Source organism: Petromyzon marinus, chromosome 52 (genome assembly GCF_048934315.1).
Source record: "Petromyzon marinus isolate PM22_M1 ecotype Great Lakes invasive population chromosome 52, UKy_Petmar_22M1.pri1.0, whole genome shotgun sequence".
Lineage (NCBI taxonomy): Eukaryota > Metazoa > Chordata > Hyperoartia > Petromyzontiformes > Petromyzontidae > Petromyzon > Petromyzon marinus.
In genome coordinates this window covers 8,854,488-8,881,366 of record NC_133718.1, presented here as the reverse complement: position 1 = coordinate 8,881,366, position 26,879 = coordinate 8,854,488, and the positions used below count along the sequence as shown (strand labels likewise).

Below are 26,879 nucleotides of genomic sequence, written 5' to 3'. Positions count from 1 at the left end.
AACGTCGTGAGAATTTTTATTGTTTTATATATATTATTGTTTTCCTTCAACGTGACTTTACCGAAAGAGCTAATAATATGAATTACTGCAGTCACGAAAGCTTCAACTTATATAGATTCACCAATGTCTCTAGAGTTGGCAGTGATGGGTTGAGTTTCCACTGTATTTAAAGATATATGAACAAAATAATATGGCCTCTGTCCAAGTTTCCCTTGATAGGTTTTTCATGAATGTTGAAAGAGAGCCAGAGCCAACCCGACCAATCTCTCCAGAAAGATTTCAAGAAAAGTTTCCTGAAAGGTGCCCTTCACCACACTCGCTTGCGTCACTATCTTTTAATTAACCATTAAATTCGCCTACACAACCAAGCCAGCATCAGGACTCAAGGTAACGAAAACAAAACGGATTTATTTCTTTATATGTTACTTTATTTTAAGTTCCATTTATTATGCAGGAATTATTTTTAGAGTGTTACATGCAAATGTACAATAATTATTTAGAAGCTTAACAATTCGTCCCTTTTTCAACGGTTTTAATTAACTTGATTCCTCTGTTTGTCGTGGTCAAATCTTGTAATCAAAATTTGGTCCACTTCCCGTTGTCCAATCAATTCCACATTTTGCACACGTACTCAGATCCGGTGACAATGCATGCCAGTATAAAAATTGGCATCAATTAATTCGCTACTTTAAGGCAATTTACATTTTGTATGGACGCCTTATTATATATATAATTGTGTAGGCAAAAAACGCCGTGGTCCCTAAACTGTGGAATCGGCTCACACATAGTTCATAGTTCCATTTATTTGGTATAGCCCTGTGAGCCATTCGGCTCTTGAATCAGGTGTAAGCGCAACAAACAAAAAACAAAAACATGAACAAGAAAACATTTTAAACTGACTATGTGACTGTGGAAACAGAAAATCCAGGAAAAAAACATCAGAATATTCCTGAAATAGCACCGTACACCAACGCTGTGTGCAAAAATCCCAGTGGGATGCAAGTCAAATAACAACAACCACAAGACAACTATGATTTAGGCCATCAGTCTTAACTCCGTACTACAATAAACGAAAACATGGCCAAAACCAATAAAACGTTTTCGAAATCACCAAAATAAAAGCCATAAATGCAACATAACAGTGATCACAAAAAGCAGGTGCCGCGTGTCTCAGGCGACATTGATGCACTTCTCGACCGTGAGTTAAACGAAGTTGTTAATAATAAAACCGATGTTTTAAAAAACACTATTTTTCAACGAATTTATTTGTTTAACCATAACACATTTTATAACACTGACGGGTATGTGCATTTAAATACAGTTCATTATTGCATCCCGACTTACGAACCACTCGACTTACAAAGGGTCCTCAGGATCGGAAACCTTTAGGAAGCCAGGCACTTGCGTGAGTATGCATCCATTTGTGTGTGCATGTGTGTGTGTGATGAGCGGTCGTATAGGTCATAAGTCCTTACTAACAGCCCTTCTCCAAACAGTATGTTACCGCTATACAGGGGTTCTTTGTCTTTGGCCTTTATGTGTGACGTTTTATTTGGGCTTCTTTAACTTATAAAATTAAATCGTTTTATGAAAGGGGTTTCTGAGTCATCGAAATGTAAGTTTTTTCGTCTCGGTGGTGGCAATAGTGGCGGCGGTGTTGGCGTCGTGTAAATGGTGGCGGTGGTGGTGGCGGTCACGTCGTTATCGTCGGTGACATTGGTGGAGGTGCTGACGTTGACGGCTGCGGCGCGAATCAGCTTCTCGTTCTCGTGACGCAGCCGTTGATTCTCCTTCTCTACGAGCCGGCTCTCCTCATGCAGCATCTGTGGATGCAGCACCATCGCCCTCTCCTGAAGCAGCATCTCTCGACGCAACGCCTCATTGTCCTTACGCGTCGCCGCCTCCCTCACCCTCAGGGTGGCGTTGTCGTCTTCCACCGTGCTTGTTCTTTGACGCAGCTTCACGTTGTCCTCGCACAGCATGGCGCTGTAACGCTCGGCGTCGGATAGGTTACAGCTCCAACGACGCCACAGGAATATCTGGATCACAGCCATCATCACTATCGCAATGCCCATCAGCCGTGACACAACGCATGGCAGCGGGTCTATGTAGGGCTTTGTGCACAATGGAGTCGGGGTCGGGTAGTTGGCACTGTCTCCTTTATAATCGACCAATCCGGTAATGTGAATCAAGGTCAACATGACAAACGCCTTGACCCCATGCAGCAGCAACATCTTGACCACGCGTGTTGCCAGCGAGGAGCCAGTTGGAGTGTGAGCGTCACGTGCGAGCGTCACGTCTATTTAGCCTGTGATGATTGCAACGTCATCGCCGGATGTGACGCGCGGATGTGACGCGCTTAGAAATTCGATACCTGCCAGTGACGTCAGCTGACACCGCCCCCAACAATTATGTTTGTTACGTCACAGACCGAGGTTGCGCCCTAATTAATCATAAAACATTTTTATCACGCGGCGTCTCGCGCAGCGCCTGTAGCGGTAGCGGGGAGCATAATGGCGGGGGAGTGGGAGACGGGGAGAAGGGGGCGGGGTCCATAGCGCTGCCGTGGTGTACGCGTTCCTGTCGGCCATCTTACACAGGGAAGAGTTTCCCTCTTTGGCCCAATCCCCGTGTTCCGTTTCGGCGTGGTGAGGGGGGAGGTGAAGTGGTGACGTGTTGATGACGTCAATCGCCGGCTTTCCCATTCACAGCGGCGGGCGACGCTTCCCTTGCGTAAGATGGCCGCCGGCGGCGAGTCGCAGGTTTGCGGTGGCGGTGTTCAGGGCGCACATGGGGCGCGCGCTCCCTTCACTAGGAGGCAGCGAGAGAGGCGGCCTTCGATAAGCTCCGATAAACAACACCCAGCTAAAGCAGCGTGTCTCCTTGCTGGTGCTGTTGTGTTCGTTACGTAAGGGAATCGGCCGGCTTGGCTTCACCACCACCGCCGCCGCCAACAACAACCACCACCACCTTCAGTCGCGCGCTTCTCCTGCGAGGTTTTAAAGCTCCTGGGGGGCCTCTTTGCGGGCTCGCTCGCTCGCTCGCGCCATCGTCCATGGCCGTGTCGCGGGGAGACGTCGTCTACCAGAAGGGGCAGGTGATGGACAAGTCGCGCCCGCTCCTCCTCCTCTCCCATACCCCCTCCTCTTTGTGCTCCACCCGTCCACTGCTATACGAGGGCCTCTGCACACCCCGTGGGGTTTATTAACTTGACCATACTTCACCTCGCCTGCTCAGTGTGGGTTGGTGAGAGTGGGGGGTAGCGTCAGTAGAGTCGTGGCTGTCGGATGCACTTCTTCTGTATGCTGTGCACCGCGAAGCAGAATGAAGACGTTATTGACGTTATGTTGTTGACGTTATGTTATTGACGTTATGTTATTGACGTTATGTTGTTGACATGTTATTGACGTTATGTTGTGTTATTGACGTTATGTTGTTGACGTTATGTTATTGACGTTATGTTGTTGACGTTATGTTGTTGTGTTATTGACGTTATGTTGTGTTATTGACGTTATGCTATTGACGTTATGTTGTTGACGTTATGTTATTGACGTTATGTTGGTGACGTTATGCTATTGACGTTATGTTATTGACGTTATGTTGTTGACGTTATGTTATTGACGTTATGTTGTGTTATTGACGGTATGTTATTGACGTTATGTTGTGTTATTGACGTTATGTTGTTGTGTTATTGACGTTATGTTGTTGTGTTATTGACGTTATGTTGTTAACGATATGTTCGCACGGTACGCGTGTACAGCGCTGTTTGCGCGTGCACGGTTGGGCTTACGTGCATTGTACAGTGACACTACAGTGCGGTGTGAATGAAGTGAACAGTGCACTACTTTGTGGCGTATCAACTGCGGTGGTCATATGCGAGTCACCGCTCGCCGCCCTCGAAATGAAGAATTTCTACCACTGGCTCGGTATATTATTTCCTCTTGCTATCAGTTTCGACGGTGTACTTGCATTCAATTAACCTGCAAATTGCGTGTGTGTCAGCACTGTACGGAACTCGAGCCTTCACTCGCCCGCATTCACAGACCCGCTCTGGTACCAGCGTGGTGAAGTATGGTCAAAACAAGCGCCGCACTGCACCGCGCCCTGGTACTGCAGTGGACGGACGTCACTTCTCTCGCACAGCGCTCCGGGTGTCGGGGAACGCCGTGGGTCTCGCCGCGTGCTGAGCGTGCCGCGTGCTGAGCGTGCCACGTGCTGAGCGTGCCACGTGCTGAGCGTGCCACGTGCTGAGCGTGCCACGTGCTGAGCGTGTGGCACGTGCCGAGCGTGTGCCGCGTGCCGAGCGTGTGCCGCGTGCTGAGCGTGCCACGTGCTGAGCGTGCCGCGTGCTGAGCGTGCCGCGTGCTGAGCGTGCCGCGTGCTGAGCGTGGCACGCGCCGCACGCCGCACGTGGCACGCTCAGCACGTGCCGCGTGCTGAGCGTGGCACGTGCTGAGCGTGTGGCACGTGCTGAGCGTGCCGCGTGCTGAGCGTGCCGCGTGCTGAGCGTGCCGCGTGCTGAGCGTGGCACGCGCCGCACGCCGCACGTGGCACGCTCAGCACGTGCCGCGTGCTGAGCGTGCCGCGTGCTGAGCGTCGCACGTGCCGCGTGTTGAGCGTAGCACGTGCTGAGCGTGCCGCGTGCGGTCGATGTCGACTCAAAAGGGTCGTGGTGGTGATGGTGGTGGTGGTTGTGTGTCCTGTGTAGAGTGACGATTCTGACATTTGGCACGACGCAGCGCTCATCAAGGCGTATGACAAAGCCGTCACGTCCTTCAAGGTGAGTGTCTCCAACTTTGGATGTGAGCTCAACCGGTCCTGGGCCTCCCCTAGGTTGACTCAGCCACAAATGAGGACCAGGCGCGGTGTGTAAACATCGCCACTGTGAAGACAGGCGGCCGGGCGTGGTGCTGGCCACCCACCCCCTCGTGTGCTATGCCGGCCTTCATAGGTGCTCGCTAACAGCACTTGCCCCAACAGTCTGTTAAGGCTATAAGGGGGGGGGTCTTTGTCTTTGTATCGCTTGTCTGTGTGTACTTGTGCACTTCGTATCTCTGTGTGCGTGTACATGGTTATATTTACACCTTGAGACACAACACCTGTTGCAAGGGATACCCGGGAAAGCCCGACAATATAACACACTTCGTGTGTCACGTGCACCACCAGTGGTTACAAAACTAATTTCTTTACGGCTACATTTTTGTTCTCCTTCCCCCACACCTCCGATTAGCATGATTGGCTACGTACGATGCGAAATAAATTCAACATGCGCACACCTTCGAGTACTGTGTTATCATTCGATGGTAAGCGCCTTGCTCAAGTTGATTTGACTGTTTTTGTCTAAACGAACTTCCTCACCAGGCGGCGGAGAACGTGCACAGTGATACGTGCGCAGGTTGGAAACATGTCAGCCACAAATATGAATGGGGAAAATGGGCACACAGTGGTTTGACAGCATTGTTGCTAACTCAATAAGGCTGCATTATGCCTAGACTAGTTATAATAAATGGCACTCGACACTGTGCCATAGCAAAGTGACGTAGGATTTCTAAGAGCGTGCTTTTTTGAGTCGATGAGCCATTTTAAATGTCATGTAATGGCGTACATTCATACGCAGCGGGAATTGCTTCTAAATCCTCAAAATTATCCCAGAAAGTCACTCAAATTTGGTCGCTTGGTAAACCCCCAAAAATGCCTCTAAATCGAGCAACAAAATTGCTGAGTTGGCAACACTCTACGAGCCGTTCCAAAGTAGTACGTGTATGTACAGAAGCAGGTCTAGACACCCGGTCCTACACGTCTTAGAGCAGGGGTGGGTTACCTACGGCCCGTGACTTCTTCAGTGTATATGGCCGTGGCCACACGAAACCCAACCAACCTCAACTAACCGACCGTGTTCTTTCAGACAGCGCTCAAAAATGGCACCGCACTTGCGAGAGCCCCAAGACCTACGGGGAGACAAAGTCCGTGAACAAGCGGGCGAAGACACGGAGACGGCACAAGAGGAGCAGCGTGTCGCCCTCCGACAAGGTAAATATCCTGAAGCAGAAGATTACTGGTGCTGGATGTGGCTGTCATGTTTATTTGCAAATGTGATTTATAACTTTGACCATTACCTGCGTGATGTTAATAGTTGTCCGCTTTGTCGTGTCTGCTGTCCAACCTATATTGGCCTTTCCCCAATATTCTTCACAGGCCACCGCTTCTGGTGTTTGGCATTGTGCTACAGGGAAATCTCAGGGAGAAGGTCCATGAGGTTTGCTTCTCCCGACAAGCAAATTATTTCATGAGACCTCCTTTGCCAGTATTAAATTATGATAATAGGGTTTTCCCCTTTCTGTTTTATTGCCAGAAAGGGGAAAGCCATATTATCATAAGCAATTTCTTCTTTTGCGTAGAAACCCCCCATGATTTCGTGAGAGAGTTGCTTCTGCCGAAATCCACTCTCAGTCTGTTTAGGCTCCAACATGTGAGCCATTTGGAGCTGTAGCCAGATGCGAGCTCAGTGTTAATGTGCCATTTTATTGAGATACTACTACTGTGTGGTGTTATCTCGGTGTGGCCTGGGACTGTTTTGTTGTTTTTTGCTGCCTTGCCCAAGCTTGATAAATCGGATCCCCGTAATTAATAAATTCCTTTGTTTATATTTAGTGACTTGCTAACCATTTTCTTTATTTTTCACTCCTATCATTTCATTTGTATTGTTTGCTGGTGTACCTTGCTGACCTCCCCATTCTGGACCATCTGTGAAAATGAGCTTCATAGCTCATCGAATTCCTCCAGTCTAAATAAAGATTCTCATGTATGTATGTTGAACTACTTTCGCACCATATTCTTGGTTCTTTCGGTAAAGTCACGTAGAAGGGAAATAATAAAATAATGAAAATAAAACACTCAAATTCTCACGACGTTTCGCACCGTACATAGCCAACCGCGCTAGTCAGAGGTGCGGGGGAAGTACAAGAATCTGATCACAAAAAGCACTTCTAAAGATATTAGTTTTCAGTCTAGATGTAAAAGTGCGTAGCTCCAGTGGCTTTTCTAATATCGGAAAGGAAGAGCGTTCCAGATGGCCGCAGAAGTGCATCTGAAAGTGCGAGCCAAAAGTTTGATGGTTAGCCAAACGGTCCCTTTGTGTGTTCCCCGCTGCGACGACACTGAGAACAGGGAACACAAATCGTACGTAAGCATACACAGTCCTGCGGATGGCAATTTTCCTCAGCTAAATGCCGATGTCGAGGTCTTCCAGCCACGGGAGCTCTTCAGGAGAGAGTTAATGTACTTTTGCTTTTCTTCCGTTGGTGGAGCGCAGACTACAGCGGTTTACTTTGTGGAGACTCGAGGCAGCCAGGCGTGGTGCTGGCCGCATTGCCGCCTTCTTGCGCCATGCCGTCCTTCGTAGGTGTGCCAACAGCGCTTGCTCCAGTGGCACGCGTCGGCTAGACGGGGTGAATCGTTGCCCGTCTCTGTGCCAACCTCTCGCGTGCCATTGGAGGCCGGGCGACCTGTGCCAGGCTGCCTGGTCCGAGGACGGCGTGGTCTACGACGCCACGATCAAGTCGGTGGACGCCAGCGCCGGCACGTGCGTCATGGTCTTCACGGGCTACGGCAACGAGGATGAGCTGAAGCTCGCCGATCTTCTGCCGCCAGCGGCGGAGTCTGCCGCCCGCGCCGGCGGGTAGAGCGACGCGGCCGCGAGCTGCGACGCCGACGCGGCGTCCCGGGCCGGCAAGGTGAGCCGGGGCGGCAGGGCTGTGATGGATTCGGATTAATCGATTCGTTGAGAGTTGAGCTGCCTTTCCTGCTCAAAACGTGCAATGGGGCAAATGTTCATTTACTCTGAGCCAGTGGTGCAAAAACCCGACCCCCCCCCCCTCCCCAAGGCTTAAACTTGTAACTTTTCAAGACCAGTCCTGGGACCACATTGACCATCTTGCACAAACCAAAATGGCGATGTATGGTCAAACAACTCCCCCCCTCCATGACCCAATACGGCATGGTGAGACCTTCATCTTTCAAGAGGGTTTCATGAAGTGCTGTAAATTATAGCATAGATCATTCATTGCGGTGGAAAGGAAGTTTTTGATACATTTGTGAAGAAAAGCAGCCTAACCCCTAAACGTTGGCAGCTACGTGGCTCTCGCCAGGACGTGGACCCAGCCCGATGTTTTTTTCAGCCGTGTTACCGAGGGTGGAGGTGAGGAGGTGCCCTTCTGTTGCAGCGTAACAATACGAGTAGGTTGATCGGCAAGACGAATATTTTTTTCTGCGTGGGGAATTAAAGCTGTGGAGCGGCGTTGAACCAAATGCATTGCATTTGAAGAGAAGTTAAAACATAAAGAAAACCCGTTTCATGAAGGCAATTTCGATCGATTTTTAAGTCAGATTTCAGACTCGTCTGCCAAATGGTTTAGAATTCAAGAAGATCTTTGTCTTTTACATGTGCCAATGGAAGCACAGTGGTGGTGCGGTTGAGTGCACTATGCCCCGAACCCGGCGACTTGAGTTCGACCAATAACAGTGGCTCATATCTAATCTTTTCCTGTGCCTCCCCTAGGTTGTCTCAGCCTTAAATAGTCACCTGGTGCTGTGTGTAAATATCCACATTTGAGGAAACAAGGGCAGCCAAGCATTGTGCTGGCCAACCATCTCCATCGCGTGCCGTGCCGGCATTAATAGATGCTCTCAAACAGCATTTGCCCCAACAGTCTGTTAAAGGCTATGCGGGGGATCTCTGTCATTGTGGAAGTACATGCTGTGCCAACAATGCAGTGTGTCGTTTCAAGGCCCATATGTAATGTTATGTAAATACAGATATTTCCTCTTTAGAACGAACCACTAGCGAACCTGGAATGAAAAACTTAAACTGGACCTTGAGGAAACACGTGACAGCGTCAATGTGTCGCTGTGTATATCTAATTGTTTATTTGAACAGGCATCCTAAACAAATGCTGAATTAAAACATGACACACAGGCAGGTACATGTGTACATTATTCATAGAATACAAAAGAAAAACCCATCAATGATTGGATGTTTGGCAGCGAGCACGATCGTTATATATGTAGGGTGGTTAAGGTAACCCGGACGCTGTGTGTATGCGAATCGACATGAGAATTAACGCCACTCCAGCTATGCTCGTAATAAATGGGCTGTCGTCATGAGCATGGTCCGTTATACGAGGTTAAGCCGTAGTCATTTAAGGAATGCAGAATCGCGCGAAAGCGTCTCTCCGATGTGCGTTCCCTTGTGTGCGCCGACGCCGCAGGAGAGTGCCCCCTCCGCCGACGACTACGAGATGCCAGGCAGACCCAAGGGTGGGCACGGAGCACGGAAGAAGGGTCACAAGCAGAAGCAGAGCGTCCCACCGTGGGCCTACCCGTCGCCACCCTTGTCCCATCCTCCCCCCTTCCCTGGCTTTCCACCTTACGTGAGCACATTCGCCTGCTGGGACACTTGAGCGTTGCCGTGTGTGTCATACGAATGAGCGAGTGTTGTTAGGCGAGGAATTAAAAGCGATTGTTACATGCCGACTAGAGCAGTTAATCGATCGGCAGGTCGCACATCGTGGGGGAAAGCGTGTGAAAGAGTAGGCCAAATACCCCCTAAAGCGGCTCTCAGTGTTACCACGTGATACATTACTCACAATACCACCACAGTGTTACCACGTGACTAGACTCAAGGTAACGAAAACAAATCGGATTAATTTATTTTCACGTAACTTTATTTTGAGTTGTATTCCCCATACAGTATATTTTTTACAGTGTTACAGGCAAATGTACAATTATTGTTATTTTTCTGCCAAACAATGCTTCCCTTTTTTGTTTAACCATAACACATTTTATAACACTTACAGGTATGTGCATTTAAATACAGTAAATTATCGCGTCCCGACTTACGAACCATTCGACTTATGAAGGGTCTTCAGGAACAGAACCCATTAGTAAGTCAGGCACTTGCGTGTGTGTGTCCATGTGTGTGTCCATGTGTGTGTGAGCGGTAGTGTAGCTGTTAGCGCGCTGCGCTATGAACCTGGCGACCCGGGTTCAATTCCCGCTCACGGCCAACAGTGACGATTATCTGAACCGGTCCCGGGCCTCCCCTAGGTCGACTCAGCCTCAAATGAGTACCTGGTGCGGTGTAAAGATCACCACTGGGGAGACAAAGGCAGTCGGGCGTGGTGCTGGCCACCCACCCACTCGTGTACCATTTCGGCCTTCATAGGTGCTCGCTAACAGCACCTTCCCCTACAGTCTGTTTAGGCAAAATGGGGGATCTTTGTCTTTGTGTGAGGTGCGGTCGTGTAGGTTATACGTCCTTGCTAACAGCCCTTGTCCAAACAGTCTGTGAAGGCTATGCGGGGGTTCTTTGTCTTTTGCCTTTGTGATGTTTTAATTTGGGCTTTTTAACTTTTAAAATGAAATAGTTGAATGAAAGAGGTTTCTGAGCCATAAAAATGAAAGTTTATTCGTCTTGGCAATGGCATTAGTGGCGGCGGTGTTGGCGTCATGGTGATGGCGTTGTTGGTGTAGGCGTTCGCGGCCTTGGGAGTGTCCGTGACATTGGTGGAGGTGCTGACGTTGACGGCTGCGGCACGAATCACCTTCTCGTTCTCGTGACGCCGCCGTTGATTCTCCTTCTCTACGAGCCGGCTCTCCTCATGCAGCATCTGTGGATGCAGCACCATCGCCCTCTCCTGATGCAGCATCTCTCGGCGCAACGCCTCATTGTCCTTACGCGTCGCCGCCTCCCTCACCCTCAGGGTGGCGTTGTCGTCTTCCACCGTGCTTGTTCTTTGACGCAGCTTCACGTTGTCCTCGCACAGCATGGCGCTGTAACGCTCGGCGTCGGATAGGTTACAGCTCCAACGACGCCACAGGAATATCTGGATCACAGCCATCATCACTATCGCAATGCCCATCAGCCGTGACACAACGCATGGCAGTGGGTCTATGTAGGGCTTTGTGCACAATGGAGTCGGGGTCGGGTAGTTGGCACTGTCTTCTTTATAATCGACCAATCCGGTAATGTGAATCAAGGTCAATATGACGAACGCCTTGACTCCATGCAGGAGCAACATCTTGCCACAGAAGCCAAGCTCGAGTGTGAGCATCGCGTGTGAGCGTCACGTGTATTTATCCTGTGACGAATGTGACGTCATCGCCGGATGTGACGCGGTTAGAATCCGACACCGGCCGGGCACGTCAGCTGACCCCCCCAACCCCCCAAAAACATGGGGTCTGTGATGTCACAGACCGAGGTGCGCCCTACTTATTTATTTATTTTAACTCGCGCGGTTTTTCGTGCAGCGCCCCTAGCGGTAGCGGGGAGGATAACGGTGAGGGGTGGGGGGACGGTAGGGGGTCGGGAGCGATGCCGCGGTGTACGCGTTGTCGGCCATCTTACACAGGGAAAAGTTTCTCGCTTTTGCCAATCCCTATGTCCCCTCACGCCGTGGGGGGGACGCAGAGGTGAAGGGGGGGCGCGCGTGTTGATGACGTCATCGCCGGCTTTCCCGTTAACAACAACGGGCGACGCTTCCCTCACGTAAGATGGCCGCTGGTGACAATCGTTTGCGAGTTTGAAGTTGCAGGTCAGTTTTTTTTCTCGTCGCATTCCAGCGCCTTTCTCCTCTTTGAGGCAGCAAGACACGCGGGCTTCCACTGCCAATAGCCACCAGTGACAACCAACTCACGTGTCTCCTTGTTGCAGTATTAATTACGTAAGGGATCGACAGCCTTGGCTTCTTCACCACCATCAACCGAGAGTGGTCTCTGGGAGTCGAGTTTCTTCTGGTAGAGGGCACAGCTCCAGATTAGTTCGAGTGTAAAATAAAAGTTGCCTACAACGAGCTGGCTAAGTGCGTGAGGGAGGATGCACGGACTGGAGAAAACAACTGGGAATATGCATAACTTGTGCGGGTTTCACGACGCATTGATATTTACGCGACCCAAAACAAAACCTTTATTTTTATTTAAAGCTTTCGTGACTGCAGTGATTCATATTCTTGGTTCTTTTGGTAAAGTCACGTTGAAGGGAAACAATAAAACAATAAAATTTATATAAAACAATAAAATTCTCACGACGTTTCGACTGCAACACAAGTAGTCATCATCAGGTGTGAAAACCAACGGCAAAAAACATTTTTTCAAATGTTTCTTGCCGTTTGTGTTGCAGTCGAAACGTCGTGAGAATTTTATTTTACATATATTTTATTATTGTTTCCCTTCAACGTGACTTTACCGAAAGAGCTAAGAATATGAATTACTGCAGTCACCAAAGCTTTAAATCAAAATTATTTTAATTAACAATTAATTTCTCCTACACAACCAAGCCAGCATCAGGACTCAAGGTAACGAAAACAAAACGAATTTCTTTTTGTTACTTTATTTTAAGTTGTATTTACCATACAGTACATTTTTTAGAGTGTTACATGCAAATATACAATAATTCTTATTTATAAGCTTAACAGTGCTTCCCTTTTTTTGTTTAACCATAACACATTTTATGACACCGACGGATATGTGCATTTAAATACAGTACATGATTGCTTCCCGACTGACAAACCATGCGGCTTACGAAGGGTCATCAGGAACAGAACCCATTAGTAAGTCAGGCACGTGCGTGTGTGTGCGTCCATGTGTGTGCGTCCATGTGTGTGTGAGGAGTGGTCGTGTACGTCATGCGTCCTTGCTAACAGCCATTATCCAAACAGTCTGTTAAGGCTATACGGGGGTCCTTTGTCTTTTGCCTCTATGTGGGTGATGTTTTTATTCGGGCTCTTAAACGTGTCAAATTGAAGCGTTTACGAAATAAGTTTCTGAGACATAGAAATTTAAGCTTCTTGGTCTTGTTGGTGACGTTGGCGGTGGGGGTGTCAGTGGCGGCGATGGAGGCGGTAGCGTCATCAGCGTCGGCGTTCGAGGTGGTGGGAGCGTCTGAGGCATTGGTGGACGATGTGGTGTTGGCCGTGGCAGCAAAGGAGGTCTCCTCGTTAGTCGTGATAGCGGCGGTGGCGTCATCGGCGTCGGCGTTCGCGGCGGTGGGAGCGACCGCGGCATTGGCGGTGACGTCGGCCGTGGCGGCGTGGGCGGCTGCGGCACGAATCAGCTTCTCGTTCTCGTGACGCAGCCGTTGATTCTCCTTCTTTACGAGCCAGTTCTTTTCACGCAGCATCTGTGGATTCAGCACCATTGCGTTCTCCCGAAGCAGTATCTCTAGACGCAACGCCTCATTGTCTTTACGCGTCTCCGCCTCCCTGAACCTGAGGAATGCGTTGTCGTCTTCCACCGTGCTTCTTCTTTGACACAGCTTCATGTTTTCCTCGCACAGCATGGCGCTGTAACGCTCGGTGTTGGATAGGTTACAGCTCCAACGTCGCCACAGGAATATTTCGATCACAGCCATCATCACTATCGCAACGGCCATGAGCTGCTGTGACACAACGCATGGCAAGGGGTCTATGTTGGGCTGTGTGACCAATGGAGTCGGGGTCGGGTAGTTGGCACTGTCTCCTTTATAACCAACCAATCCGGTAATGTGAATCAAGGTCAACATGACAAACGCCTTGACCCCATACAGCAGCACCATCTTGACCACGCGTGTTGCCAGCGAGGAGCCGGTTGGAGTTGTGAGCGTCACGTGCGAGCGTCACGTGTATTTAGCCTGACGATTGCGACGTCATCGCCGGATGTGACGCGCGGATGTGACGCTTAGAAATTCGATACCTGCCAGTGACGTCAACTGACACCGCCCCCAATAATTATGTTTGTTACGTCACAGACCGAGGTTGCGCCCTAATTATAAAACATTTTATCACGCGGCGTCTCGCGCAGCGCCTATAGCGGTAGCGGGGAGGATAATGGCGGGGGGGGGGAGGAGGGGGCGGGGTCCGTAGCGCTGCCGCGGTGTACGCGTTCCTGTCGGCCATCTTACACAGGGAAGAGTTTCCCGCTTTGGCCCAATCCCCGTGTCCCGTTTCTTCGTGGGGAGGGGGGAGGTGAAGTGGTGACGTGTTGATGACGCCCATCGCCGGCTTTCCCATTCACAGCAGCGGGCGACGCCTCCCTTGCGTAAGATGGCCGCCGGCGGCGAGTCGCAGGTTTGCGGTGGCGGCGTTCAGGGCGCACATGGGGCGCGCGCTCCCTGCACTCGGAGGCAGCGAGAGAGGCGGCCTTCGATAAGCTCCGATAAACAACACCCAGCTAAAGCAGCGTGTCTCCTTGCTGCTGCTGCTGTTGTGTTCGTTACGTAAGGGAACCGGCCCGCTTGGCTTCACCACCACCACCCCCGCCGCCAACAACAACAACCACCACCTTCAGTCGCGCGCTTCTCCTGCGAGGTTTCAAAGGTCCTGGGGGGCCTCTTTGCGGGCTCGCTCGCTCGCGCCATCGTCCATGGCCGTGTCGCGGGGAGACGTCGTCTACCAGAAGGGGCAGGTGATGGACAAGTCGCGCCCGCTCCTCCTCCTCTCCCATACCCCCTCCTCTTTGTGCTCCACGCGTCCACTGCTGGACGAGGGCCTCTGCACACCCCGTGGGGTTTATTAACTTGACCATACTTCACCTCGCCTGCTCAGTGCGGGTTGGTGAGAGTGGGGGGTAGCGTCAGTAGAGTCGTGGCTGTCGGATGCACTTCTTCTGTATGCTGTGCACCGCGAAGCAGAATGAACACGTTATTGACGTTATGCTATTGACGTTATGTTATTGACGTTATGTTGTTGACGTTATGTTATTGACGTTATGTTGTTGTGTTATTCGCGTTATGTTGTTGTGTTATTGACGTTATGTTGTTGACGATATGTTCGCACGGTACGCGTGTACAGCGCTGTCTGCGCGTGCACGGTTGGGCTTACGTGCATTGTACAGTGACACTACAGTGCGGTGTGAATGAAGTCAACAGTGCACTACTTTGTGGCGAATCAACAGCGGTGGTCATATGCGAGTCGCCGCCCTCGAAATGAGGAATTTCTACCACTGGCTCGGTATATAATTTCCTCTTGCTATCAGTTTCGACGGTGTACTTGCATTCAATTAACCTGCAAATTGCGTGTGTGTCAGCACTGTACGGAACTCGAGCCTTCACTCGCCCGCATTCACAGACCCGCTCTGGTACCAGCGTGGTGAAGTATGGTCAAAACAAGCGCCGCACTGCGCCGCGCCCTGGTACTGCAGTGGACGGACGTCACTTCTCTCGCACAGCGCTCCGGGTGTCGGGGAACGCCGTGGGTCTCACCGCGTGCTGAGTGTGCCGCGTGCTGAGCGTGCCACGTGCTGAGCGTGTGCCGCGTGCTGAGCGTGTGGCACGTGCTGAGCGTGTGGCACGTGCTGAGCGTGTGCCGCGTGTTGAGCGTAGCACGTGCTGAGCGTGCCACGTGCGGTCGATGTCGACTCAAAAGGGTCGTGGTGGTGATGGTAGTGGTGGTTGTGTGCCCTGTGTAGAGTGACGATTCTGACATTTGGGACGACACAGCGCTCATCAAGGCGTATGACAAAGCCGTCACTTGCTTCAAGGTGAGTGTCTCAGACTCTGGCTGCGAGCTCAACCGGTCCTGGGCCTCCCCTAGGTCGACTCAGCCACAAATGAGGACCAGGCGCGGTGTGTAAACATCGCCACTGGGGAGACAAAGGCGGCCGGGCGTGGTGCTGACCACCCACCCCCTCGTGTGCTCTTCCGGCCTTTATAGGTGCTTGCTAACAGCACTTGCCCCAACAGTCTGTTAAGGCTATACGAGGGGGGTCTTTGTATCGCTTGTCTGTGTGTACTTGTGCACTTCGTATCTCTGTGTGCGTGTACATGGTTATATTTACACCTTGAGACACAACACATCTGTTGCAAGGGATACCCGGGAAAGCCCGACAATATAACACACTTCGTGTGTCACGTGCACCACCAGTGGTTACAAAACGAATTTCTTTACGGCTACATTTTTGTTCTCCTTCCCCCACACCTCCGATTAGCATGATTGGCTACGTACGATGCGAAAGAAATTCAACATGCGCACACCTTCGAGTACTGTGTTATCATTCGATGGTAAGCGCCTTGCTCAAGTTGATTTGACTGTTTTTGTCTAAACGAACTTCCTCACCAGGCGGCGGAGAACGTGCACAGTGATGCGTGTGCAGGTTGGAAACATGTCGGCTACAAATATGAATGGGGAAAATGGGCACACAGTGGTTTGACAGCATTGTTGCTAACTCAATAAGGCTGCATTATGCCTAGACTAGTTATAATAAATGGCACTCGACATTGTGCCATAGCAAAGTGACATAGGATTTCTAAGCGCGCTTTTTTGAGTCGATGAGCCATTTTAAATGTCATGTGAATGCGTACATTCATACGCAGCGGGAATTGCTTCTAAATCCTCAAAATTATCCCAGAAAGTCACTCAAATTTGGTCGCTTGGTAAACCCCCAAAAATGCCTCTAAATCGAGCAACAAAATTGCCGAGTTGGCAACACTCTACGAGCCGTTCCAAAGTAGTACGTGTATGTACAGAAGCAGATCGAGACACCCGGTCCTACACGTCTTAGAGCAGGGGTGGGTTACCTACGGCCCGTGACTACGTCAGTGTATATGGCCGTGGCCACACGAAACCCAACCAACCTCAACTAACCGCCCGTGTTCTTTCAGACAGCGCTCAAAAATGGCACCGCCACTTGCGAGAGCCCCAAGACCTACGGGGAGACAAAGTCCGTGAACAAGCGGGCAAAGACACGGAAGACGGCACAAGAGGAGCAGCGTGTCGCCCTCCGACAAGGTAAATATCCTGAAGCAGAAGGTTACTGGTGCTCTGGATGTGGCTGTCACGTTTATTTGCAAATGTGATTTATAACTTTGACCATTACCTGCGTGATGTTAATAGTTGTCCGCTTTGTCGTGTCTGCTATCCAACCTATATTGGTCTTTTACCAATATTCTTCACAGGCCACCGCTTCTGGTGTTTGGCATTGTAGTGCTGCAGGGAAATTTCAGGGAGAAGGTCCATGAGGTTTGCTTCTCCTGACAAGCAAATTATTTCATGAAACCTCCTTTGCCAGTATTAAATTATGATAATAGGGGTTTCCCCTTTCAGTTTTATTGCCAGAAAGGGGAAAGCCATATTATCATAATCAAATTCTTCTTTTGCGTGGAAACCCCCCATGATTTCGTGAGAGAGTTGCTTCTGCCGAAATCCACTCTCAGTCTGTTTAGGCTCCACCGTGTGAGCCATTTGGAGTTGTAGCCAGATGCGAGCTCAGTGTTAATGTGCCATTTTATTGAGAGACTGCTACCGTGTGGTGTTATCTCGGTGTGGCCTGGGACTGTTTTGTTGTTTTTTGCTGCCTTGCCCAAGCTTGATAAATCGGACTCCCGTAATTAATAAATTTCTTTGTTTATATTTAGTGACTTGCTAACCATTTTCTTTATTTTTCACTCCTATCATTTCATTTGTATTTTTTGCTGTTTACCTTGCTGACCTCCCCATTCTGGACCATCTGTGAAAATGGTTCTTTCGGTAAAGTCACGTAGAAGGGAAATAATAAAATAATACAAATAAAACACTAAAATTCTCACGACGTTTTGCACCGTACATAGCCAACCGCGCTAGTCAGAAGTGCAGGGGAGGTACAAGAAACTGAAGACAAAAAGCAGTTCTAAAGAAATTAGTTTTCAGTCTAGATGTAAAAGTGCGTAGCTCCAGTGGCTTCCTAATATCGGAAAGGAAGAGCGTTCCAGATGGCCGCAGAAGCGAATCTGAAAGTGCACAGTGAAAAATCGAGCCAAAAGTTTGATGGTTAGCCAAACGGTCCTTTTGTGTGTTCCCCGCTGTGACAACACTGAGAACAAGGAAACAAATTGTACGTAAGCATACACAGTCCTGCGGATGGCAATTTTCCTCAGCTAAATGCCGATGTCGAGGTCTTCCAGCCACGGGAGCTCTTCAGGAGAGAGTTAATGCAGTTTTGCTTTTCTTCCGTTGGTGGAGCGCAGACTACAGCGGTTTACTTTGTGGAGACTCGAGGCAGCCAGGCGTGGTGCTGGCCGCATCGCCGCCTTGTTGCGCCATGCCGTCCTCCGTAGGTGTGCCAACAGCGCTTGCTCCAGTGGCACGCGTCGGCTAGACGGGGTCAATCGTTGCCCGTCTCTGTGCCAACCTCTCGCGTGCCAGTGGAGGCCGGGCGACCTGTGCCAGGCTGCTTGGTCCGAGGACGGCGTGGTCTACGACGCCACGATCAAGTCGGTGGACGCCAGCGCCGGCACGTGCGTCGTGGTCTTCACGGGCCACGGCAACGAGGATGAGCTGAAGCTCGCCGATCTGCCGCCAGCGGCGGAGTCTGCCGCCGGCGCCGGCGGAGAGAGCGACGCGGCCGCGAGCTGTGACGCCGACTCAGCGTCCCGGGCCGGCAAGGTGAGTCGGGGCGGCGGGGCTGTGATGGATTCGGATGAATGGATTCGTTGAGAGTTGAGCTGCCTTTCCTGCTCAAAACATGCAATGGGGCAAATGTTCATTTGCTGTGAGCCAGTGGTGCAAAAACCCGACCCCCCCCCCCTCCCCCAAGGCTTAAACTTGTAACTTTTCAAAACCAGTCCTGGGACCACATTGACCATCATGCACAAACCAAAATGGCGATGTATGGTCAAACAACTCCCCGCCATGACCCAATACGGCATGGTGAGACCTTCATCTGTCAAGATGGTTTCATGAAGGGCTGTAAATTATGGCATAATTCTTTCATTGTGGTGGAAAGGAAGCTTTTGATACATTTGTGAAGAAAAGCAGCCTAACCCCTAAACGTTGGCAGCTACGTGGCTCTCGCCAGGACGTGGACCCAGCCCGATGTTTTATTCGGCCATGTTACCGAGGGTGGAGGTGAGGAGGTGCCCTTCTGTTGCAGCGTAACAATACGAGTAGGTTGATTAACAAGACGAAGATTTTTTTCTGCGTGGGGAATTAAAGCTGTGGAGCGTCGTTGAACCAAATGCATTGCATTTGAAGAGAAGTAAAAACATGAAGAAAACCCGTTTCATGAAGGCTATTTCGATCGATTTTTAAGTCAGATTACAAACTCGTCTGCCACATGGTTTATAATTCAAGAAGATCTTTGTCTTTTACGTGTGCCATTGGAAGTACAGTGGTGGTGCGGTTCAGTGCACTACGCCCCGAACCCGGCAACTTGAGTTCGACCAATGACAGTGGCTAATATTTAATCTTTTGCTGTGCCTCCCGTAGGTTGTCTCAGCCTTAAATAGTCACCTGGTGCTGTGTGTAAATATCCACATTTGAGGAAACAAGGGCAGCCAAGCATTGTGCTGGCCAACCACCTCCATCGCGTGCCGTGCCGGCATTAATATATGCTCTCAAACAGCATTTGCCCCAACAGTCTGTTAAAGGCTATGCGGGGGATCTATGTCATTGTGGAAGTACATGCTGTGCCAACAATGCAGTGCGTAGTTTCAAGGCCCATATGTAATGTTATGTAAATACAGATATTACCTCTTTAGAATGAACCACTAGCGAACCTGGAATGAAAACTTAAACTGGACCTTGAGGAAACACGTGACAGCGTCAATGTGTCGCTGTGTATATCTAATGGTTTATTTGAACAGGCATCCTAAACAAATACTAAATTAAAACATGACATACAGGCAGGTACATGTGTACATTATTCATAGAATACAAAAGAAAAACCCATCAATGATTGGATGCTTGGCAGCGAGCACGATCGTTATATATGTAGGGTGGCTAAGGTAACCCGGACGCTGTGTGGAAGTATGCGAATCGACACGAGAATTAACGCCACTGCAGCTATGCTCGTAATAAACGGGCTGTCGTTATGAGCATGGTCCGTTATACGAGGTCAAGCTGTAGTCATTTAAGGAATGCAGAATCGCGCGAAAGCGTCTCTCCGATGTGCGTTCCCGTGTGTGTGCCGACGCCGCAGGAGAGTGCCCCCTCCGCCGACGACTACGAGATGCCAGGCAGATCCAAGGGTGGGCACGGAGCACGGAAGAAGGGTCACAAGCAGAAGCAGAGCGTCCCACCGTTGGCCTACCCATCGCCACCCTTGTCCCATCCTCCCCCCTTCCCTGGCTTTCCACCTTACGTGAGCACATTCGCCTGGTGGGACACTTGAGCGTTGCCGTGTGTGTCATACGAATGAGCGAGTGTTGTTAGGCGAGGAATTAAAAGCGATTGTTACATGCCGACTAGAGCGGTTAATCGATCGGCAGGTCGCACATCGTGGGGGAAAGCGTGTGAAAGAGTAGGCCAAATACCCCCTAAAGCGGCTCTCAGTGTTACCACGTGATACATTACTCACAATACCCCCACAGTGTTACCACGTGATACATTACTCACAATACCACCACAGTGTTACCACGTGACTAGACTCAAGGTAACGAAAACAAATCAGATTCATTTATTTTCACGTAACTTTATTTTGAGTTGTATTCCCCATACAGTATATTTTTTACAGTGTTACAGGCAAATGTACAATTATTTTTATTTTTATGCCTAACAATGCTTCCCTTTTTTGTTTAACCATAACACATTTTATAACACTTACAGGTATGTGCCTTTAAATACAGTAAATTATCGCGTCCCGACTTACGAACCATTCGACTTATGAAGGGTCTTCAGGAACAGAACCCATTAGTAAGTCAGGAAATTGCGTGTGTGTGTGTCCATGTGTGTGTCCATGTGTGTGTGAGCGGTAGTGTAGCTGTTAGCGCGCTGCGCTATGAACCTAGCGACCCGGGTTCAATTCCCGCTCACGGCCAACAGTGACGATTATCTGAACCGGTCCCGGGCCTCCCCTAGGTCGACTCAGCCTCAAATGTGTACCTGGTGCGGTGTAAACATCGCCACTGGGGAGACGAAGGCAGTCGGGCGTGGTGCTGGCCACCCACCCACTCGTGTACCATTTTGGCCTTCATAGGTGCTCGCTAACAGCACTTGCCCCTACAGTCTGTTAAGGCAAAACGGGGGATCTTTGTCTTTGTGTGAGGAGCGGTCGTGTAGGTTATACGTTCTTGCTAACAGCCCTTGTCCAAACAGTCTGTGAAGGCTATGCGGGGGTTCTTTGTCTTTTGCCTTTGTGTGTGATGTTTTAATTCGGGCTTTTTAACTTTTAAAATGAAATAGTTGAATGAAAGAGGTTTCTGAGCCATAAAAATGAAAGTTTATTCGTCTTGGCAATGGCATTAGTGGCGGCGGTGTTGGCGTCGTGGTGATGGCGTTGTTGGTGTTAGCGTTCGCGGCGTTGGGAGTGTCCGTGACATTGGTGGAGGTGCTGACGTTGACGGCTGCGGCGCGAATCAGCTTCTCGTTCTCGTGACACAGCCGTTGATTCTCCTTCTCTACGAGCCGGCTCTCCTCATGCAGCATCTGTGGATGCAGCACCATCGCCCTCTCACGTGTATTTATCCTGTGACGAATGTGACGTCATCGCCGGATGTGACGCGGTTAGAATCCGACACCGGCCGGGCAGGTCAGCTGACCCCCCCCCCAAAATATGGGGTCTGTGACGTCACAGCCCGAGGTGCGCCCTATTTATTTATTTTAACTCGCGCGGTTTTTCGTGCAGCGCCCCTAGCGGTAGCGGGGAGGATAACGGTGGGGGTTGACGGGACGGTAGGGGGGGTCTGGACCGCTGCCGCGGTGTACGCGTTGCTGTCGGCCATCTTATACAGGGAAAAGTTTCTCGCTTTTGCCAATCTCTGTGTCCCCTCACGGCGTGGGGGGGACGGAGAGGTGAAGGGGGGGGGGGGGCGCGTGTTGATAACGTCATCGCCGGCTTTCCCGTTCACAACAACGGGCGACGCTTCCCTCACGTAAGATGGCCGCTGGTGACAATCGTTTGCGAGTTTGAAGTTGCAGGGCAGTTTTTTTTCTCGTCGCATTCCAGCGCCTTTCTCTTCTCTCTGAGGCAGCAAGACACGCGGCCTTCCACTGCCAATAGCCACCAGTGACAACCAACTCACGTGTCTCCTTGTTGTTGTTGCAGTATTAATTACCTAAGGGACCGGCAGCCTTGGCTTCTTTACCACCATCAACCGAGAGTGGTCTCTGGGAGTCAAGTTTCTTCTGGTAGAGGGCACAGCTCCAGATTAATTCGAGTGTAAAATAAAAGTTGCCTACAACGAGCTGGCTAAGTGCGTGAGGGAGGATGCACGACTGGAGAAAACAACTGGGAATATGCATAACTTGTGCGGGTTTCACGACGCATTGATATTTACGCGACCCAAAACAAAACCTTTATTTTTATTTAAAGCTTTCGTGACTGCAGTGATTCGTATTCTTGGTTCTTTCGGTAAAGTCACGTTGAAGGGAAACAAAAAATATATATAAAACAATAAAAATTCTCACGACGTTTCGACCATAACAGAAACGGTCATCATCAGGTGTGAAAATGTTCTTGCCGTTGGTTTTCACAGCTGATGATGACTGCTTGTCTTGCAGTCGAAACGTCGTGAGAATTTTTATTGTTTTATATATATTTTATTACTTTATTGTTTCCCATCAACGTGACTTTACCGACAGAGCTAAGAATATGAATTACTGCAGTCACCAAAGCTTTAAATCAAAATTCTTTTAATTAACAATTAATTTCTCCTACACAACCAAGCCAGCATCAGGACTCAAGGTAATGAAAACAAAACGAATTTCTTTTTATGTTACTTTATTAAAAGTTGTATTTAACATACAGTACATTTTTTAGAGTGTTACATGCAAATATACAATAATTCTTATTTATAAGCTTAACAGTGCTTCCCTTTTTTTGCTTAACCATAACACATTTTATGACACCGACGGATATGTGCATTTAAATACAGTACATTATTGCTTCCCGACTGACAAACCATTCGACTTACGAAGGGTCCTCAGGAACAGAACCCATTACTAAGTCAGGCACGTGCGTGTGTGTGCGTCCATGTGTGTGTGAGGAGTGGTCGTGTACGTCATACGTCCTTGTTAACAGCCATTATCCAAACAGTCTGTTAAGGCTATACGGGGGTCCTTTGTCTTTTGCCTTTATGTAGGTGATGTTTTTATTCGGGCTCTTAAACGTGTCAAATTGAAGCGTTTACGAAAGAAGTTTCTGAGACATCGAAATTTAAGCTTCTTGGTCTTGTTGGTGACGTTGGCGGTGGGGGTGTCAGTGGCGGCGATGGAGGCGGTAGCGTCATCAGCGTCGGCGTTCGAGGCGGTGGGAGCGTCTGAGGCATTGGTGGACGATGTGGTGTTGGCCGTTGCAGCAAAGGAGGTCTCCTCGTTAGTCGTGATAGCGGCGGTGGCGTCATCGGCGTTGGCGTTCGCGGCGGTGGGAGCGTCCGCGGCATTGGCGGTGACGTCGGCCGTGGCGGCGTGGGCGGCTGCGGCACGAATCAGCTTCTCGTTCTCGTGACGCAGCCGTTGATTCTCCTTCTTTACGAGCCAGTTCTTTTCACGCAGCATCTGTGGATTCAGCACCATTGCGTTCTCCCGAAGCAGTATCTCTAGACGCAACGCCTCATTGTCTTTACGCGTCTCCGCCTCCCTGAACCTGAGGAATGCGTTGTCGTCTTCCACCGTGCTTCTTCTTTGACACAGCTTCATGTTTTCCTCGCACAGCATGGCGCTGTAACGCTCGTTGTTGGATAGGTTACAGCTCCAACGTCGCCACAGGAATATCTCGATCACAGCCATCATCACTATCGCAACGGCCATGAGCTGCTGTGACACAACGCATGGCAAGGGGTCTATGTTGGGCTGTGTGACCAATGGAGTCGGGGTCGGGTAGTTGGCACTGTCTCCTTTATAACCAACCAATCCGGTCATGTGAATCAAGGTCAACATGACAAACGCCTTGACCCCATACAGCAGCACCATCTTGACCACGCGTGTTGCCAGCGAGGAGCCGGTTGGAGTTGTGAGCGTCACGTGCGAGCGTCACGTGTATTTAGCCTGACGATTGCGACGTCATCGCCGGATGTGACGCGCAGGATGTGACGCTTAGAAATTCGATACCTGCCAGTGACGTCAACTGACACCGCCCCCAATAATTATGTTTGTTACGTCACAGACCGAGGTTGCGCCCTAATTATAAAACATTTTATCACGCGGCGTCTCGCGCAGCGCCTATAGCGGTAGCGGGGAGGATAATGGCGGGGGGGGGGAGGAGGGGGCGGGGTCCGTAGCGCTGCCGCGGTGTACGCGTTCCTGTCGGCCATCTTACACAGGGAAGAGTTTCCCGCTTTGGCCCAATCCCCGTGTCCCGTTTCTTCGTGGGGAGGGGGGAGGTGAAGTGGTGACGTGTTGATGACGCCCATCGCCGGCTTTCCCATTCACAGCAGCGGGCGACGCCTCCCTTGCGTAAGATGGCCGCCGGCGGCGAGTCGCAGGTTTGCGGTGGCGGCGTTCAGGGCGCACATGGGGCGCGCGCTCCCTTCACTCGGAGGCAGCGAGAGAGGCGGCCTTCGATAAGCTCCGATAAACAACACCCAGCTAAAGCAGCGTGTCTCCTTGCTGCTGCTGCTGTTGTGTTCGTTACGTAAGGGAACCGGCCCGCTTGGCTTCACCACCACCACCCCCGCCGCCAACAACAACAAGCACCACCTTCAGTCGCGCGCTTCTCCTGCGAGGTTTCAAAGGTCCTGGGGGGCCTCTTTGCGGGCTCGCTCGCTCGCGCCATCGTCCATGGCCGTGTCGCGGGGAGACGTCGTCTACCAGAAGGGGCAGGTGATGGACAAGTCGCGCCCGCTCCTCCTCCTCTCCCATACCCCCTCCTCTTTGTGCTCCACGCGTCCACTGCTGGACGAGGGCCTCTGCACACCCCGTGGGGTTTATTAACTTGACCATACTTCACCTCGCCTGCTCAGTGCGGGTTGGTGAGAGTGGGGGGTAGCGTCAGTAGAGTCGTGGCTGTCGGATGCACTTCTTCTGTATGCTGTGCACCGCGAAGCAGAATGAACACGTTATTGACGTTATGCTATTGACGTTATGTTATTGACGTTATGTTGTTGACGTTATGTTATTGACGTTATGTTGTTGTGTTATTCGCGTTATGTTGTTGTGTTATTGACGTTATGTTGTTGACGATATGTTCGCACGGTACGCGTGTACAGCGCTGTCTGCGCGTGCACGGTTGGGCTTACGTGCATTGTACAGTGACACTACAGTGCGGTGTGAATGAAGTCAACAGTGCACTACTTTGTGGCGAATCAACAGCGGTGGTCATATGCGAGTCACCGCTCGCCGCCCTCGAAATGAGGAATTTCTACCACTGGCTCGGTATATAATTTCCTCTTGCTATCAGTTTCGACGGTGTACTTGCATTCAATTAACCTGCAAATTGCGTGTGTGTCAGCACTGTACGGAACTCGAGCCTTCACTCGCCCGCATTCACAGACCCGCTCTGGTACCAGCGTGGTGAAGTATGGTCAAAACAAGCGCCGCAATGCGCCGCGCCCTGGTACTGCAGTGGACGGACGTCACTTCTCTCGCACAGCGCTCCGGGTGTCGGGGAACGCCGTGGGTCTCGCCGCGTGCCGAGCGCGCGCCGCGTGCCGAGCGCGCGCCGCGTGCCGAGCGCGCGCCGCGTGCCGAGCGCGCGCCGCGTGCCGAGCGAGCGCCGCGTGCCGAGCGCGCGCCGCGTGCCGAGCGCGCGCCGCGTGCCGAGCGCGCGCCGCGTGCCGAGCGCGCGCCGCGTGCCGAGCGCGCGCCGCGTGCCGAGCGCGCGCCGCGTGCCGAGCGCGCGCCGCGTGCCGAGCGCGCGCCGCGTGCCGAGCGCGCGCCGCGTGCCGAGCGCGCGCCGCGTGCCGAGCGCGCGCGCCGCGTGCCGAGCGCGCGTGCCGAGCGCGCGTGCCGAGCGCGCGTGCCGAGCGCGCGTGCCGAGCGCGCGTGCCGAGCGCGCGTGCCGAGCGCGCGTGCCGAGCGCGCGGCACGTGCCGAGCGTGCCGAGCGCGCGTGCCGAGCGCGCGGCACGTGCGGTCGATGTCGACTCAAAAGGGTCGTGGTGGTGATGGTGGTGGTGGTTGTGTGCCCTGTGTAGAGTGACGATTCTGACATTTGGGACGACACAGCGCTCATCAAGGCGTATGACAAAGCCGTCACGTCCTTCAAGGTGAGTGTCTCCGACTCTGGCTGTGAGCTCAACCGGTCCTGGGCCTCCCCTAGGTTGACTCAGCCACAAATGAGGACCAGGCCCGGTGTGTAAACATCGCCACTGTGAAGACAAAGGCGGCCGGGAGTGGTGCTGGCCACCCACCCCCTCGTGTGCTATGCTGGCCTTCATAGGTGCTCGCTAACAGCACTTGCCCCAACAGTCTGTTAAGGCTATAAGGGGGGGGTCTTTGTCTTTGTATCGCTTGTCTGTGTGTACTTGTGCACTTCGTATCTCTGTGTGCGTGTACATGGTTATATTTACACCTTGAGACACAACACACCTGTTGCAAGGGATACCCGGGAAAGCCCGAGTTGATTTGACTGTTTTTGTCTAAACGAACTTCCTCACCAGGCGGCGGAGAACGTGCACAGTGATGCATGCGCAGGTTGGAAACATGTCAGCCACAAATATGAATGGGGAAAATGGGCACAGTGGTTTGACAGCATTGTTGCTAACTCAATAAGGCTGCATTATGCCTAGACTAGTTATAATAAATGGCACTCGACACTGTGCCATAGCAAAGTGACATAGGATTTCTAAGAGCGCGCTTTTTTGAGTCGATGAGCCATTTTAAATGTCATGTGAATGCGTATATTCATACGAGCGGGAATTGCTTCTAAATCCTCAAAATTATCCCAGAAAGTCACTCAAATTTGGTCGCTTGGTAAACCCCCAAAAATGCCTCTAAATTGAGCAACAAAATTGCTGAGTTGGCAACACTCTACGAGCCGTTCAAAAGTAGTACGTGTATG

At 51.0% G+C, this 26,879-nt stretch overlaps 1 protein-coding gene across 1 annotated transcript; it reads left to right on the top strand.

The window, feature by feature from the left end:
• Nucleotides 1-1,671: 1,671 nt before the first annotated feature.
• Nucleotides 1,672-25,492, top strand: LOC142931284 (uncharacterized). Its single transcript, XM_076075023.1, has 4 exons — nt 1,672-1,725; nt 18,150-18,389; nt 19,924-20,085; nt 24,519-25,492. Exons 1-4 carry the CDS (start codon nt 1,672-1,674, stop codon nt 24,810-24,812), a joined length of 750 nt encoding a protein of 249 aa, XP_075931138.1. The 3' UTR covers nt 24,813-25,492.
• The last annotated feature ends 1,387 nt before the right edge of the window (nt 25,493-26,879 follow it).

Bases quoted from the DNA above. Each gene is read 5' to 3' on its own strand.
- LOC142931284 (XM_076075023.1), top strand. From the start codon at position 1,672: ATGGTGGCGGTGGTGGTGGCGGTCACGTCGTTATCGTCGGTGACATTG. The intron at 1,726-18,149 runs GTGCTGACGTTG...CTCGCGTGCCAG, and splicing joins CGTCGGTGACATTGGTGGAG to TGGAGGCCGGGCGACCTGTG. The intron at 20,086-24,518 runs GTGAGCACATTC...TCGTTACGTAAG, and splicing joins TCCCTGGCTTTCCACCTTAC to GGAACCGGCCCGCTTGGCTT.